Genomic DNA, 15,932 nt, shown 5'->3' with positions numbered 1-15,932 from the left:
ACCCCGATATTGTGTCCCAGTGTGTGACCGTGCACCCCGATATTGTGTCCCAGTGTGTGACCGTGCACCCTGATATGGTGTCCGTGTGAGCGTGCACCCTGATATTGTGTCCCAGTGTGTTACCGTGCGCCCCGATTGTGTCCGTGTGTGACAGTGCACCCTGATATTGTGTCCGTGTGTGACAGTGCACCCTGATATTGTGTCCCAGTGCCCCCTGATATTGTGTCCCAGTGTGTGACAGTGCACCCTGATATTGTGTCCCAGTGCCCCCTGATATTGTGTCCCAGTGTGTGACAGTGCACCCTGATATTGTGTCCCAGTGCACCCTGATATCGTGTCCCAGTGTGTGACCGTGCACCCTGATATTGTGTCCCAGTGTGTGACAGTGCCCCCTGATATTGTGTCCCAGTGTGTGACAGTGCACCCTGATATTGTGTCCCAGTGTGTGACAGTGCACCCTGATATTGTGTCCCAGTGTGACAGTGCACCCTGATATCGTGTCCCAGTGCACCCTGATATTGTGTCCCAGTGTGTGACAGTGCACCCTGATATTGTGTCCCAGTGTGACAGTGCACCCTGATATCGTGTCCCAGTGCATCCTGATATTGTGTCCCAGTGTGTGACCGTGCACCCCGATAGTGTCCCAGTGTGTGACAGTGCACCCTGATATTGTGTCCCAGTGTGTGACAGTGCACCCTGATATTGTGTCCCAGTGTGACCGTGCACCCCGATAGTGTGTCCCAGTGTGACCGTGCACCCTGATATTGTGTCCCAGTGTGACCGTGCACCCCGATAGTGTGTCCCAGTGTGACCGTGCACCCTGATATTGTGTCCCAGTGTGACCGTGCACCCTGATATTGTGTCCCAGTGTGTGACAGTGCACCCTGATATTGTGTCGCAGTGTGTGACAGTGCACCCTGATATTGTGTCCCAGTGTGTGACAGTGCACCCTGATATTGTGTCCCAGTGTGTGACAGTGCACCCTGATATTGTGTCGCAGTGTGACAGTGCACCCTGATATTGTGTCCCAGTGTGTGACAGTGCACCCTGATATTGTGTCCCAGTGTGACCGTGCACCCTGATATTGTGTCCCAGTGTGTGACAGTGCACCCTGATATTGTGTCCCAGTGTGTGACCGTGCACCCTGATATTGTGTCGCAGTGTGTGACCGTGCACCCTGATAGTGTCCCAGTGTGTGACCGTGCACCCTGATATTGTGTCCCAGTGTGTGACCGTGCACCCTGATATTGTGTCCCAGTGCCCCCTGCTATTGTGTCCCAGTGTGTGACAGTGCACCCTGATATTGTGTCCCAGTGTGACCGTGCACCCTGAATGTGTCCCAGTGTTTGACCGTGCCCCCTGATATTGTGTCCCAGTGTGTGACAGTGCATCCTGATATCGTGTCCCAGTGTGTGACCGTGCACCCTGATAGTGTCCCAGTGTGTGACTGTGCACCCTGATAGTGTCCGTGTGAGCGTGCACCCTGATATTGTGTCCCAGTGTGACAGTGCACCCTGATATTGTGTCCCAGTGTGTGACCGTGCCCCGATATTGTGTCCCAGTGTGTGACTGTGCACCCTGATAGTGTCCGTGTGAGCGTGCACCCTGATATTGTGTCCCAGTGTGTGACAGTGCACCCTGATATTGTGTCCCAGTGTGTGACAGTGCACCCCGATATTGTGTCCCAGTGTGTGACCGTGCACCCTGATATTGTGTCCCAGTGTGTGACCGTGCACCCTGATATGGTGTCCGTGTGAGCGTGCACCCTGATATTGTGTCCCAGTGTGTTACCGTGCGCCCCGATTGTGTCCGTGTGTGACAGTGCACCCTGATATTGTGTCCGTGTGTGACAGTGCACCCTGATATTGTGTCCCAGTGCCCCCTGATATTGTGTCCCAGTGTGTGACAGTGCACCCTGATATTGTGTCCCAGTGTGTGACCGTGCACCCTGATATCGTGTCCCAGTTTGTGACAGTGCACCCTGATATTGTGTCCCAGTGTGTGACCGTGCACCCTGATATTGTGTCCCAGTGTGTGACAGTGCACCCTGATATTGTGTCCCAGTGTGTGACAGTGCACCCTGATATTGTGTCCCAGTGTGTGACAGTGCACCCTGATATTGTGTCCCAGTGTGTGACAGTGCACCCTGATATTGTGTCTCAGTGTGTGACAGTGCACCCTGATATTGTGTCCCAGTGTGTGACAGTGCACCCTGATATTGTGTCCCAGTGTGTGACAGTGCACCCTGATAATGTGTCCCAGTGTGTGACCGTGCACCCCGATAGTGTCCCAGTGTGTGACAGTGCACCCTGATATTGTGTCCCAGTGTGTGACCGTGCACCCCGATAGTGTCCCAGTTTGTGACCGTGCACCCTGATAGTGTCCCAGTGTGTGACAGTGCACCCTGATATTGTGTCCCAGTGTGTGACAGTGAACCCTGATATGGTGTCCGTGTGAGCGTGCACCCTGATATTGTGTCCCAGTGTGTGACAGTGCACCCTGATATTGTGTCCCAGTGTGTGACAGTGCACCCTGATATTGTGTCCCAGTGTGTGACCGTGCACCCTGATATTGTGTCCCAGTGTGTGACAGTGCACCCTGATATTGTGTCCCAGTGTGTGACCGTGCACCCTGATATTGTGTCCCAGTGTGTGGCAGTGCACCCTGATATTGTGTCCCAGTGTGTGACCGTGCACCCTGATATGGTGTCCGTGTGAGCGTGCACCCTGATATTGTGTCCCAGTGTGTGACCGTGCACCCTGATATGGTGTCCGTGTGAGCGTGCACCCCGATATTGTGTCCCAGTGTGTGACCGTGCACCCTGATATTGTGTCGCAGTGTGTGACCGTGCACCCTGATATGTGTCCCAGTGTGTGACAGTGCACCCTGATATTGTGTCCCAGTGTGTGACCGTGCACCCTGATATGGTGTCCCAGTGTGTGGCAGTGCACCCTGATATTGTGTCCCAGTGTGTGACCGTGCACCCTGATATCGTGTCCCAGTGTGTGACAGTGCACCCTGATATTGTGTCCCAGTGTGTGACAGTGCACCCTGATATTGTGTCCCAGTGTGTGGCAGTGCACCCTGATATTGTGTCCCAGTGTGTGACCGTGCACCCTGATATGGTGTCCGTGTGAGCGTGCACCCTGATATTGTGTCCCAGTGTGTGACAGTGCCCCCTGCTATTGTGTCCCAGTGTGTGACAGTGCACCCTGATATTGTGTCCCAGTGTGACCGTGCACCCTGAATGTGTCCCAGTGTTTGACCGTGCCCCGATATTGTGTCGCAGTGTGTGACAGTGCATCCTGATATTGTGTCCCAGTGTGTGACAGTGCACCCTGATATCGTGTCCCAGTGTGTGACAGTGCACCCTGATATCGTGTCCCAGTGTGTGACCGTGCACCCTGATATTGTGTCCCAGTGTGTGACAGTGCCCCCTGATATTGTGTCCCAGTGTGTGACAGTGCACCCTGATATTGTGTCCCAGTGTGTGACAGTGCACCGATATCGTGTCCCAGTGCACCCTGATATTGTGTCCCAGTGTGTGACAGTGCACCCTGATATTGTGTCCCAGTGTGACAGTGCACCCTGATATCGTGTCCCAGTGCATCCTGATATTGTGTCCCAGTGTGTGACCGTGCACCCCGATAGTGTCCCAGTGTGTGACAGTGCACCCCGATATTGTGTCCCAGTGTGTGACCGTGCACCCTGATATTGTGTCCCAGTGTGACAGTGCACCCTGATATTGTGTCCCAGTGTGTGACAGTGCACCCCGATATTGTGTCCCAGTGTGACAGTGCACCCTGATATCGTGTCCCAGTGTGTGACAGTGCACCCTGATATTGTGTCCCAGTGTGACAGTGCCCCCTGATATCGTGTCCCAGTGTGTGACAGTGCACGCTGATATTGTGTCCCAGTGTGTGACCGTGCACCTTGATATCGTGTCCCAGTGTGTGACAGTGCACCCTGATATTGTGTCCCAGTGTGTGACAGTGCACCCTGATATTGTGTCCCAGTGTACCCTGATATTGTGTCCCAGTGTGTGACAGTGCACCCTGATATCGTGTCCCAGTGTGTGACAGTGCCCCGATATCGTGTCCCAGTGTGTGACCGTGCACCCTGATATTGTGTCCCAGTGTGTGACAGTGCACCCTGATATTGTGTCCCAGTGTGTGACCGTGCACCCTGATATCGTGTCCCAGTGTGTGACCGTGCACCGATATCGTGTCCCAGTGTGTGACTGTGCACCCTGATATCGTGTCCCAGTGTGTGACCGTGCACCGATATCGTGTCCCAGTGTGTGACAGTGCACCCTGATAGTGTCCCAGTGTGTGACAGTGCCCCCTGATATTGTGTCCCAGTGTGACAGTGCACCGATATTGTGTCCCAGTGTGACAGTGCACCCTGATATTGTGTCCCAGTGTGTGACCGTGCACCCTGATATTGTGTCCCAGTGTGTGACAGTGCACCCTGATATTGTGTCCCAGTGTGTGACAGTGCACCGATATTGTGTCCCAGTGTGTGACAGTGCACCGATATTGTGTCCCAGTGTGACAGTGCACCCTGATATCGTGTCCCAGTGTGACCGTGCACCCCGATATTGTGTCCCAGTGTGTGACCGTGCACCCTGATATTGTGTCCCAGTGTGTGACCGTGCACCCTGATATTGTGTCCCAGTGTGTGACAGTGCACCCTGATATTGTGTCCCAGTGTGTGACAGTGCACCCCGATATTGTATCCCAGTGTGTGACAGTGCACCCTGATATCGTGTCCCAGTGTGACAGTGCCCCCTGTTTTCGTGTCCCAGTGTGACAGTGCCCCCTGATATCGTGTCCCAGTGTGTGACAGTGCACCCTGATATTGTGTCCCTGTGTGTGACAGTGCACCCTGATAGTGTCCCAGTGTGTGACAGTGCACCCTGATATTGTGTCCCAGTGTGTGACAGTGCACCCTGATATCGTGTCCCAGTGTGACAGTGCACCCTGATATTGTGTCCCTGTGTGTGACAGTGCACCCTGATAGTGTCCCAGTGTGTGACAGTGCCCCAATATCGTGTCCCAGTGTGTGACCGTGCACCCTGATATTGTGTCCCAGTGTGTGACAGTGCACCCTGATATTGTGTCCGTGTGTGACAGTGCACCCTGATATTGTGTCCCAGTGTGTGACAGTGCACCCTGATATTGTGTCCCAGTGTGTGACAGTGCACCCTGATATTGTGTCCCAGTGTGTGACAGTGCACCCTGATATTGTGTCCCAGTGTGTGACAGTGCACCCTGATATTGTGTCCCAGTGTGTGACAGTGCACCCTGATATCGTGTCCCAGTGTGTGACCGTGCACCCTGATATTGTGTCCCAGTGTGACCGTGCACCCCGATATTGTGTCCCAGTGTGTGACCGTGCACCCTGATATTGTGTCCCAGTGTGTGACCGTGCACCCTGATATTGTGTCCCAGTGTGTGACAGTGCACCCTGATATTGTGTCCCAGTGTGTGACCGTGCACCCTGATATCGTGTCCCAGTGTGTGACCGTGCACCGATATCGTGTCCCAGTGTGACAGTGCACCCTGATAGTGTCCCAGTGTGTGACAGTGCACCCTGATATCGTGTCCCAGTGTGTGACAGTGCCCCAATATCGTGTCCCAGTGTGTGACCGTGCACCCTGATATCGTGTCCCAGTGTGTGACCGTGCACCCTGATATCGTGTCCCAGTGTGTGACCGTGCACCGATATCGTGTCCCAGTGTGTGACAGTGCACCCTGATATTGTGTCCCAGTGTGTGACAGTGCACCCTGATATTGTGTCCCAGTGTGTGACCGTGCACCCCGATATTGTGTCCCAGTGTGTGACCGTGCACCCCGATATTGTGTCCCAGCGTGTGACCGTGCACCCCGATATTGTGTCCAAGTGTGTGACCGTGCACCCCGATATTGTGTCCCAGTGTGTGACCGTGCACCCCGATATTGTGTCCCAGTGTGTGACAGTGCCCCCTGATATTGTGTCCCAGTGTGTGACCGTGCACCCTGATATTGTGTCCCAGCGTGTGACCGTGCACCCCGATATTGTGTCCAAGTGTATGACCGTGCACCCCGATATTGTGTCCCAGTGTGTGACAGTGCACCCCGATATTGTGTCCAAGTGTGTGACCGTGCACCCCGATATTGTGTCCCAGTGTGTGACAGTGCCCCCTGATATTGTGTCCCAGTGTGTGACAGTGCCCCTTGATATTGTGTCCCAGTGTGTGACCATGCACCCTGATATTGTGTCCCAGTGTGTGACAGTGCACCCTGATATTGTCATAGAGTCATAGAGTTTTACAGCACAGAAAGAGGCCCTTCGGCCCATCGTGTCTGCGCCGCCCATCCATCCCTGTCCAGTCTAATCCCATTTTCCAGCATTTGGTCCATAGCCCTGTATGCAATGGCATTTCAAGTGCTCATCCAAATGCTTCTTGAATGTTGTGAGGGTTCCTGCCTCTACCACCCTTTTAGGCATTGAGTTCCACATTCCAACCACCCTCTGGGTGAAAAAGTTCATCCTCAAATCCCCTCTAAATCTCCTGCCCCTTACCCTGAATCTATGCCCCCTTGTTATTGACCCCCCTACTAAGGGGAAAAGTTCCTCTTTATCTACCCTATCTATGCCCCTCATCATTTTGTACACCTCAATCAGGTCCCCCCCCTCAGCCTTCTTTGCTCCAAGGAAAACAACCCCAGCCTGTTTAGTCTTTCTTCATAGCTGAGGCGCTCCATCCCAGGTAACATCCTGGTGAATCTTCTCTGCACCCTCTCCAAAGCAATCACGTCCTTCCTATAGTGAGGCGACCAGAACTGCACACAGTACTCCAGCTGTGGCCTCACCAGCGTTTTGTACAGCTCCATCATAACCTCCCTGCTCTTATATTCTATGCCTCGGCTAATGAAGGCAAGTATCCCATATGCCTTTTTAACCACCTTATCTACCTGTTCCTCTGCCTTCAGAGATCTATGTACATGTACACCAAGGTCCCTCTGACCCTCTGTACTTCCTAGGGTACTACCACTCATTGTGTATTCCCTTGCCTTATTTGTCCGTCCAAAATGCATCACCTCGCACTTTTCAGGGTTAAATTCCATTTGCCACTTTTGCGCCCAACTGACCAACCCGTCTATATCATCCTGTAGCCTGAGGCTTTCCTCCTTGCAATTTACCACCCCACCAATTTTCGTGTCATCTGCAAACTTACTGATCATCCCTTTTACATTCTCATCCAAATCATTTATGTAGATCACAAACAACAAGGGACCCAGCACCGATCCCTGAGGTACCCCACTGGACACAGGCTTCCAGTCACAAAAGCAACCTTCGACCATCACCCTCTGCCTCCTGCCACTCAGCCAGTTTAGGATCCAACGCGCCAAGGCACCCTGGATCCCATGGGCTCTTACCTTCTTGACCAGTCTCCTATGCGGGACTTTGTCAAAAGCTTTACTGAAGTCCATGTAAACCACATCCACAGCATTTCCCTCATCCACCTCCCTAGTCACCCCCTCGAAAAATTCAATCAGATTTGTCAGACATGATTTACCCTTGACAAAGCCATGCTGACTATCCCCGATTAATCCTTGCCTCTCCAAGTGGAGACTAATTTTGTCCCTCAGAATTTTTTCCAATAATTTCCCTACCACAGATGTTAGGCTCACTGGCCTGTAATTCCCTGGTTTATCCCTGCTACCCTTCTTGTATAATGGTACTACGTTAGCTGTTCTCCAGTCCTCTGGTACATCCCCTGTGGCCAGAGAGGTTCTGAAAATTTGTGTCAGAGCCCCTGCAATCTCCTCCTTTGCCTCCCACAGCAGCCTGGGATACATCTCGTCCAGGCCTGGGGATTTATCCACTTTTTGGCCTGCTAAAACCGCTAGCACCTCCTCCCTCTCGATGCTAATATGTTCAAGTATGTCACAGTCCCCTTGCCCGATTTCTATGTCTGCATCGTCTTTCTCCATAGTGAACACAGATGCAAAAAATTCATTTAAAACCCCGCCTACATCATCTGGCTCTACACACAGATTGCCACTTTGGTCCCTAATGGGCCCTACCCTTTCCCTGGTTATCCTCTTGCCCTTAATATACTTATAAAACATCTTAGGATTTTCCTTTATTTTGCTCGCCAGTGTTATTTCATGGCCCCTCATTTCTTTTTTAAGTATGCCCCTGCACTTTTTATACTCCTCTGGGGCTTCTTCCGTCTTTAGTCTTTTGTAACTGCCAAAAGCCCCCCTTTTATTTCTAATGCATTTTTGTATCTCCCTTGTCATCCAAGGTTCCCTTTGCTTGTTGGTCCCACCCTTGACCTTTACAGGAACATGTTGGCGCTGTACTCTCTCTATTTCCCTTCTGAAAGTCTCCCACTGTTTTGATGTGGATTTTCCTATAAGTAGCTGCTCCCAGTCCACTTTGGCCAGATCCTGCCTTATCATATTAAAATCGGCCTTCCCCCAATTTAGAACCCTTATTTCCGGGCCGTCTTTGTCTTTTTCCATGACCACCTTAAATTTCACCGAATTATGGTCACTGTCGCCAAAATGCTCTCCTACTGATAATTCCACCACTTGCCCAGCTACATTCCCCAGAATTAGGTCCAGTACCGCCCCCTCTCTTGTAGGACTTTCTACATGTTGGCTCAAAAAGCTCTCCTGGATGCACTTTAAGAATTCTGCACCCTCTAAACCTTTCACACTCTGACTATCCCAATTTATATTGGGGAAGTTGAAATCCCCCACTATTATTACCCTATTATTTTCACACTTCTCTGAGATTTGCCTACATATCTGTTCCTCTATCTCCCCCTGACTGTTTGGGGGCCTATAGTACACTCCCAACAAAGTGCTTGCCCCCTTTTTGTTTTTAAGTTCTACCCATATGGCCTCATTTGAGGAACCCGCTAATATATCATCCCTCCTTACAGCAGTAATTGACTCCTTAATTAATATTGCAACACCCCCTCCCCTTTTACACCCCCCTCTGTCTCACCTGAAGATTCTATACCCCGGAATATTGAGCTGCCAGTCCTGACCCTCCCTCAACCATGTCTCCGTGACGGCAACAATATCGTACTCCCATGTGCTCAACAACAACTTCAGTTCATCCACCTTATTTGCAAGACTCCTTGCATTAAAATAAATGCCTTCCAGCCCTGCCATATTCCCTTTTGCCTTCACATATTTGCTCTGCCTTCCCAGCTGACTTGTTTTTTCCTCTGTATTTGGCTGTAAATCACCCCCTACTATAGCTCCACTCTGTACCCCATCCCCCTGCCAAGTTAGTTTAAACCCCCCCCAGCAGTGCTAGCAAACCTCCCCGCAAGGATATTGGTTCCCCTCTGGTTCAGGTGTAAACCGTCCGACTTGTACAAGTCCCACCTTTCCCAGAAGCAGACCCAGTGATCCAGGAAACTAAAGCCCTCCCCCCTGCACCATCCCTTTAGCCACGCATTCATCTGTTCTATCTTCCTATTCCTATACTCACTAGCACGTGGCACCGGGAGTAATCCAGAGATTACAACCTTTGAGGTCCTGCTCTTTAATCCTTCACCTAGCTCCCTAAATTCTTGCTGCAGGACCTCATCCCTCTTTTTACCTATGTCGTTGGTACCAATGTGGACCACGACCTCTGGCTGTTCACCCTCCCCCTCCAGAATGCCCTGCAGCCGCTCAGTGATATCCTTGACCCTGGCACCAGGGAGGCAACAAACCATCCTGGATTCACGTCTACGGCCACAGAAACGCCTATCTGTTCCCCTTACTATAGAATCCCCTACCACTATTGCTCTCCCACTCTTTTCCCCCCCTTCCTGGGCAGCAGGAGCACCGCCAGTGCCAGGAAGTTGGCTGCTGCTGCCTTCCCCTGGTGAGTCATCCCCCTCAACAGTATCCAAAGCGGTATACTTGTTTGAGAGGGGAATGGTCTTGTGTCCCAGTGTGTGACCATGCACCCTGATATTGTGTCCCAGTGTGTGACCGTGCATTGTGTCCCAGTGTGTGACCGTGCACCCTGATAGTGTCCCAGTGTGACAGTGCACCCTGATAGTGTCCCAGTGTGTGACCGTGCACCTTGATATCGTGTCCCAGTGTGTGACCGTGCACCCTGATATTGTGTCCCAGTGTGACAGTGCACCCTGATATTGTGTCCCAGTGTGACAGTGCACCCTGATATTGTGTCCCAGTGTGACCGTGCACCCTGATATTGTGTCCCAGTGTGTGACCGTGCACCCTGATATTGTGTCCCAGTGTGACAGTGCACCCTGATATTGTGTCCCAGTGTGTGACCGTGCACCCTGATATTGTGTCCCAGTGTGACAGTGCACCCTGATAGTGTCCCCCAGTGTGACCGTGCACCGATATTGTGTCCCAGTGTGACAGTGCACCCTGATATTGTGTCCCAGTGTGTGACAGTGCACCCCGATATTGTGTCCCAGTGACCGTGCACCCCGATATTGTGTCCCAGTGTGTGACCGTGCACCGATATTGTGTCCCAGTGTGACAGTGCACCCTGATATTGTGTCCCAGTGTGTGACCGTGCACCTTGATATTGTGTCCCAGTGTGTGACAGTGCACCCTGATATTGTGTCCCAGTGTGTGACCGTGCACCCTGATATTGTGTCCCAGTGTGTGACCGTGCACCCTGATATTGTGTCCCAGTGTGTGACAGTGCCCCGATATTGTGTCCCAGTGTGTGACCGTGCACCCTGATATTGTGTCCCAGTGTGTGACAGTGCACCCTGAATGTGCCCAGTGTGTGCAAGTGCACCCTGAATGTGTCCCAGTGTGACAGTGCACCCTGAATGTGTCCCAGTGTGTGACCGTGCACCCTGATATCGTGTCCCAGTGTGTGACCGTGCACCCTGATATCGTGTCCCAGTGTGTGACAGTGCACCGATATCGTGTCCCAGTGTGTGACAGTGCACCCTGATATGTCCCAGTGTGTGACCGTGCCCCGATATCGTGTCCCAGTGACCGTGCCCCCTGATATCGTGTCCCAGTGACCGTGCCTCCTGATATCGTGTCCCAGTGACCGTGCCCCCTGATATCGTGTCCCAGTGACCGTGCCCCCTGATATCGTGTCCCAGTGACCGTGCCCCCTGATATCGTGTCCCAGTGACCGTGCCCCCTGATATCGTGTCCCAGTGACCGTGCCCCCTGATATCGTGTCCCAGTGTGCCCTGATATTGGAGCCGTGACCGTGCCCCCTGATAGTGTCCCAGTGCACCGATATTGAGTCCCAGTGTGTGACAGTGCTCCGTGATAGCATGTCCCAATGTGACAGTGCACCCTGTTATTATGTCCCAGTGTGGCACTACACCGATATCGTGTCCCAGTGTGACAGTGCAACCTGATATTGTGTGCCAGTGCACCCTGATACTGTGTCCGTGTGTGTGACAGGGCACCCCGATATAGTGTTCCAGTGTGTGACAGGGCACCCGATGTGGTGTCCCAGTGCACCCTGATGTGGTGTCCCAGTGCACCCTGATGTGGTGTCCCAGTGCACCCTGATGTGGTGTCCCAATGTGGCAGTGCAACCCGGATATTGTGTCCCAGTGACAGTGCACCTGGATATTGTCCCAATGTACCTTGATGGCGTGTCCCAGTGTGACAGTGCACCCTGATGGCGTGCCCCAGTGTGTGACGGAGCGCCCCGATATGGCGTCCCAGTGGGACAGTGCGCCCTGATATGGCGTCCCAGTGTGTGACAGTGCAACTTGACGTGCATTTTATGACAGTGCACGATTGCCCATGCCCCACTGGATACTCACCATCTCTTTCCGTAGCAGGGCCAGGGCAGCGTCCAGGTTGGCCGGCTTGCTGGGCCGTGCTGTGTGGCGGCCGGCGGCGGCGGTGCGGGCCCGGCTCAGGTCCTCCTGGATCCTGCAGCGCTTGGCGTACACGCGCTCCATCTCCCGCCAGGAGCCGCCGCTCGAGTTCAGCAGGCCGCTCAGGCTCTTGGGCAGAGGCGGCAGGCCTTCCAGGCACGTCGTGTTGGGCAGCGAGCCACCGTTCACTAGTTTGGCGGCCATGTCAGCTGTTCGGCCGAGGCAGCTTGGAGTGGGGAGTGTCCAGTGCTCTCTCTCTCTCGGGGGACTGGGTGGGCTCACACTCTGCGCGCGCCCACTGCTCCTCCTCCGTTAGCCCGCATTCAAACGGCTCGCGCAGCTAACGGTCTCCGCGACACGTTAGACCGCAAATCCCGCCTTTTCTCGGTCTGATTGGACTATTGTCTCGTTCCGTCTTTCCAGCACCCCGTTGTGATTGGTCAAAAAGACTGCCAATCGTGTAGGCGGGTTCAAATCGTGTGCTCGACCCGTAGTTTGGGGTTTCGGGCTTGGGGTGTGGCTACTCGCCGCCATCATCCTGATGCGTGATGTTCGTCGATGCTAAATATAGATGAACCCAGTGTCAAGGCTTAGTGCACTAAACCCAGGCCCGGCGCTTAAAGCAACGGGCGCGGATATAAGGTGTGCCATTTTCCGTCCATTAAAATGAACTCTCGGCCGTATCTAAGTGAGCGAGGTGTTGTCAATAGCGGGTTGTAGCCCTCACCCCAATGTTCAACAGCGCGACATTGACCAAGGGCGGCGGCTACAGTCACGGTGACCTCTCTAATACAGGCCGTCCACGTAGTCATTGGGACATCATCGATAATATACACCTCGATCCTTTTCTCCTCTACCCCATTTATACTCTTATTTTCCAAGCAGTATGTGGCCTCCTTATTCTTCTGCTGCCAAAATGCACCACCTCACACTTACCTATATTGAAATTAAATTTGCTAATTACACGCCCATTCTGCAAGTTTATTAATGTCTTACTGTATTTTGTCGCATTCTCTTAAGCTTAAGTCTTGAGTTTTTCCCACCTTGGTGACCATTTACAGTTGAGCCCAAGCTCTTTGAACCTTAGCATTTAGCAATGAGATTCCAATCATTTAAAAAAAATTGAAATACTTCACTAATTCTAAAATCCAAAATAAAATCTACACAATTTACTTAAACGCTCAAAGCCTTTTCAGGAAGCTGAACAGATCTTAATATATGCAGTCACATGAAAACATAGTGCAGGCTGCGTTTTTCAATTTAGTAAAAGAGCTTGAATTTCGAACAGAGCAAATAGGTACTATCTAATGCAATAGAAGTTTGAGACAGGTAGCTATTGAATCAATTCGCAACCATCTATACCGCTTTGCATTCTCACACACTTGCAGAGTGCTGCAGACTTTTGTTGTGGCTTGTGAGAATGCCCCTCTACTCATACTTTAATGTTATTGTAATGTTTCAACAATTTTAATTTTTCCTGTTTCCTCTTTCACTAACCGTCCCATTCTTTACCCTGTCTCTCCGCGTAACCCCAAAGTCATAGAGTCATAGAGTTTTACAGCACAGAAAAAGGCACTTCGGCCCATCGTGTCTGCGACGCCCAGCCATCCCTGTCCAGTCTAATCCCATTTTCCAGCATTTGGTCCATAGCCTTGTATGCAATGGCATTTCAAGTGCTCATCCAAATGCTTCTTGAATGTTGTGAGGGTTCCTGCCTCTACCACCCTTTTAGGCATTGAGTTCCACATTCCAACCACCCTCTGGGTGAAAAAGTTCCTCCTCAAATCCCCTCTAAATCTCCTGCCCCTTACCCTGAATCTATGCCCCCTTGTTATTGACCCCCCTACTAAGGGGAAAAGTTCCTCTTTACCCTATCTATGCCCCTCATCATTTTGTACACCTCAATCAGGTACCCCCTCAGCCTTCTTTGCTCCAAGGAAAACAACCCCAGCCTATTTAGTCTTTCTTTATAGCTGAGGCGCTCCATCCCAGGTAACATCCTGGTGAATCTTCTCTGCACCCTCTCCAAAGCAATCACATCCTTCCTATAGTGAGGCGACCAGAACTGCACACAGTACTCCAGCTGTGGCCTCACCAGCGTTTTGTACAGCTCCATCATAACCTCCCTGCTCTTATATTCTATGCCTCGGCTAATGAAGGCAAGTATCCCATATGCCTTTTTAACCACCTTATCTACCTGTTCCGCTGCCTTCAGGGATCTATGTACATGTACACCAAGGTCCCTCTGACCCTCTGTACTTCCTAGGGTCCTACCACTCATTGTGTATTCCCTTGCCTTATTTGTCTGTCCAAAATGCATCACCTCGCACTTTTCAGGGTTAAATTCCATTTGCCACTTTTCCGCCCATCTGACCAACCCGTTTATATCGTCCTGTAGCCTAAGGCTTTCCTCCTCGCAATTTACCACCCCACCAATTTTCGTGTCATTTGCGAACTTACTGATCATACCTTTTACATTCTCATCCAAATCATTTATGTAGATCACAAACAACAAGGGACCCAGCACCGATCCCTGAGGTACCCCACTGGACACAGGCTTCCAGTCACAAAAGCAACCTTCGACCATCACCCTCTGCCTCCTGCCACTCAGCCAGTTTAGGATCCAACGCGCCAAGGCACCCTGGATCCCATGGGCTCTTACCTTCTTGACCAGTCTCCTATGCGGGACTTTGTCAAAAGCTTTACTGAAGTCCATGTAAACCACATCCACAGCATTTCCCTCATCCACCCCCTCGAAAAATTCAATCAGATTTGTCAGACATGATTTACCCTTGACAAAGCCATGCTGACTATCCCCGATTAATCCTTGCCTCTCCAAGTGGAGACTAGTTTTGTCCCTCAGAATTTTTTCCAATAATTTCCCTACCACAGATGTTAGGCTCACTGGCCTGTAATTCCCTGGTTTATCCCTGCTACCCTTCTTGAATAATGGTACTACATTAGCTGTTCTCCAGTCTTCTGGTACATCCCCTGTGGCCAGAGAGGTTCTGAAAATTTGTGTCAGAGCCCCTGCAATCTCCTCCTTTGCCTCCCACAGCAGCCTGGGATACATCTCGTCCAGGCCTGGGGGTTTATCCACTTTTTGGCCTGCTAAAACCGCTAGCACCTCCTCCCTCTCGATGCTAATATGTTCAAGTATGTCACAGTCCCCTTGCCCGATTTCTATGTCTGCATCGTCTTTCTCCATAGTGAACACAGATGCAAAAAATTCATTTAAAACCCTGCCTACATCATCTGGCTCTACACACAGATTGCCACTTTGGTCCCTAATGGGCCCTACCCTTTCTTTGGTTATCCTCTTGCCCTTAATATACTTATAAAACATCTTAGGATTTTCCTTTATTTTGCTCGCCAGTGTTATTTCATGGCCCCTCCTCGCCCTCCTAATTTCTTTTTTAAGTATGCCCCTGCACTTTTTATACTCCTCTAGGGCTTCTTCCGTCTTTAGTCTTTTGTAACTGCCAAAAGCCCCCCTTTTATTTCTAATGCATTTTTGTATATCCCTTGTCATCCAAGGTTCCCTTTGCTTGTTGGTCCCACCCTTGACCTTTACAGGAACATGTTGGCGTTGTACTCTCTCTATTTCCCTTCTGAAAGTCTCCCTATCTAAGTGAACTGGTTAATGGTTTTGATACTGTTTGTCCAATTCGGAGACTAGTATTTTTGAACCTCTTCTGAATTGTCTTGTGGTGGACGATCTACTATTTCTCTGCGATCTTTGGTATCTGAATTCCTACTCCATTCGGTCTGACTTCTGCTATAGTTCTGACGTAAAATTCCTATCATAAGTATTATACTCCTGGTCTTGCAACCATAACCTGAGTGCAATACTGCATCCCTCTTTTTGTTAGCATTGCTAATTGTTTGTTTCAGTACAGATTTCCCTCCATTATCTGTAAAGGGATAGGTGTGGTGGAAACACCCTCGGGTGGGTTCTGTTTCTCTGATCTGGAAACATTCTTAGGATGGTTACTGGTCATCAGAAGTCATAGAGTTATACGGCACAGAAAGAGGCCCTTCGGCCCATCGCGTCCGCGCCGGCCATCAAGCCTTGTCTAATCTAATC

The 15,932-nt window shown here is 51.2% G+C and overlaps 1 protein-coding gene across 1 annotated transcript in view; it reads right to left on the bottom strand.

Annotated features, from left to right (window-relative positions):
• fam89a (family with sequence similarity 89 member A) overlaps positions 1-12,342 on the bottom strand; it is a 38,917-nt gene extending 26,575 nt beyond the window's left edge. The window contains exon 1 of the mRNA XM_085996756.1: positions 11,789-12,342. Within this exon, the coding sequence (XP_085852882.1) occupies positions 11,789-12,049 (261 nt within the window). The 5' untranslated portion in view covers positions 12,050-12,342. The remainder of the gene's footprint in view (positions 1-11,788) is intronic.
• Positions 12,343-15,932: the final 3,590 nt, after the last annotated feature.

This window comes from Somniosus microcephalus, chromosome 9 (genome assembly GCF_052327205.1).
Source record: "Somniosus microcephalus isolate GS21.2 chromosome 9, FLI_Smic_1.0, whole genome shotgun sequence".
Taxonomy (NCBI): Eukaryota; Metazoa; Chordata; class Chondrichthyes; order Squaliformes; family Somniosidae; genus Somniosus; species Somniosus microcephalus.
Note: the sequence above shows the minus strand (reverse complement) of the source record. Positions and strands in the feature narration are given on the sequence as shown.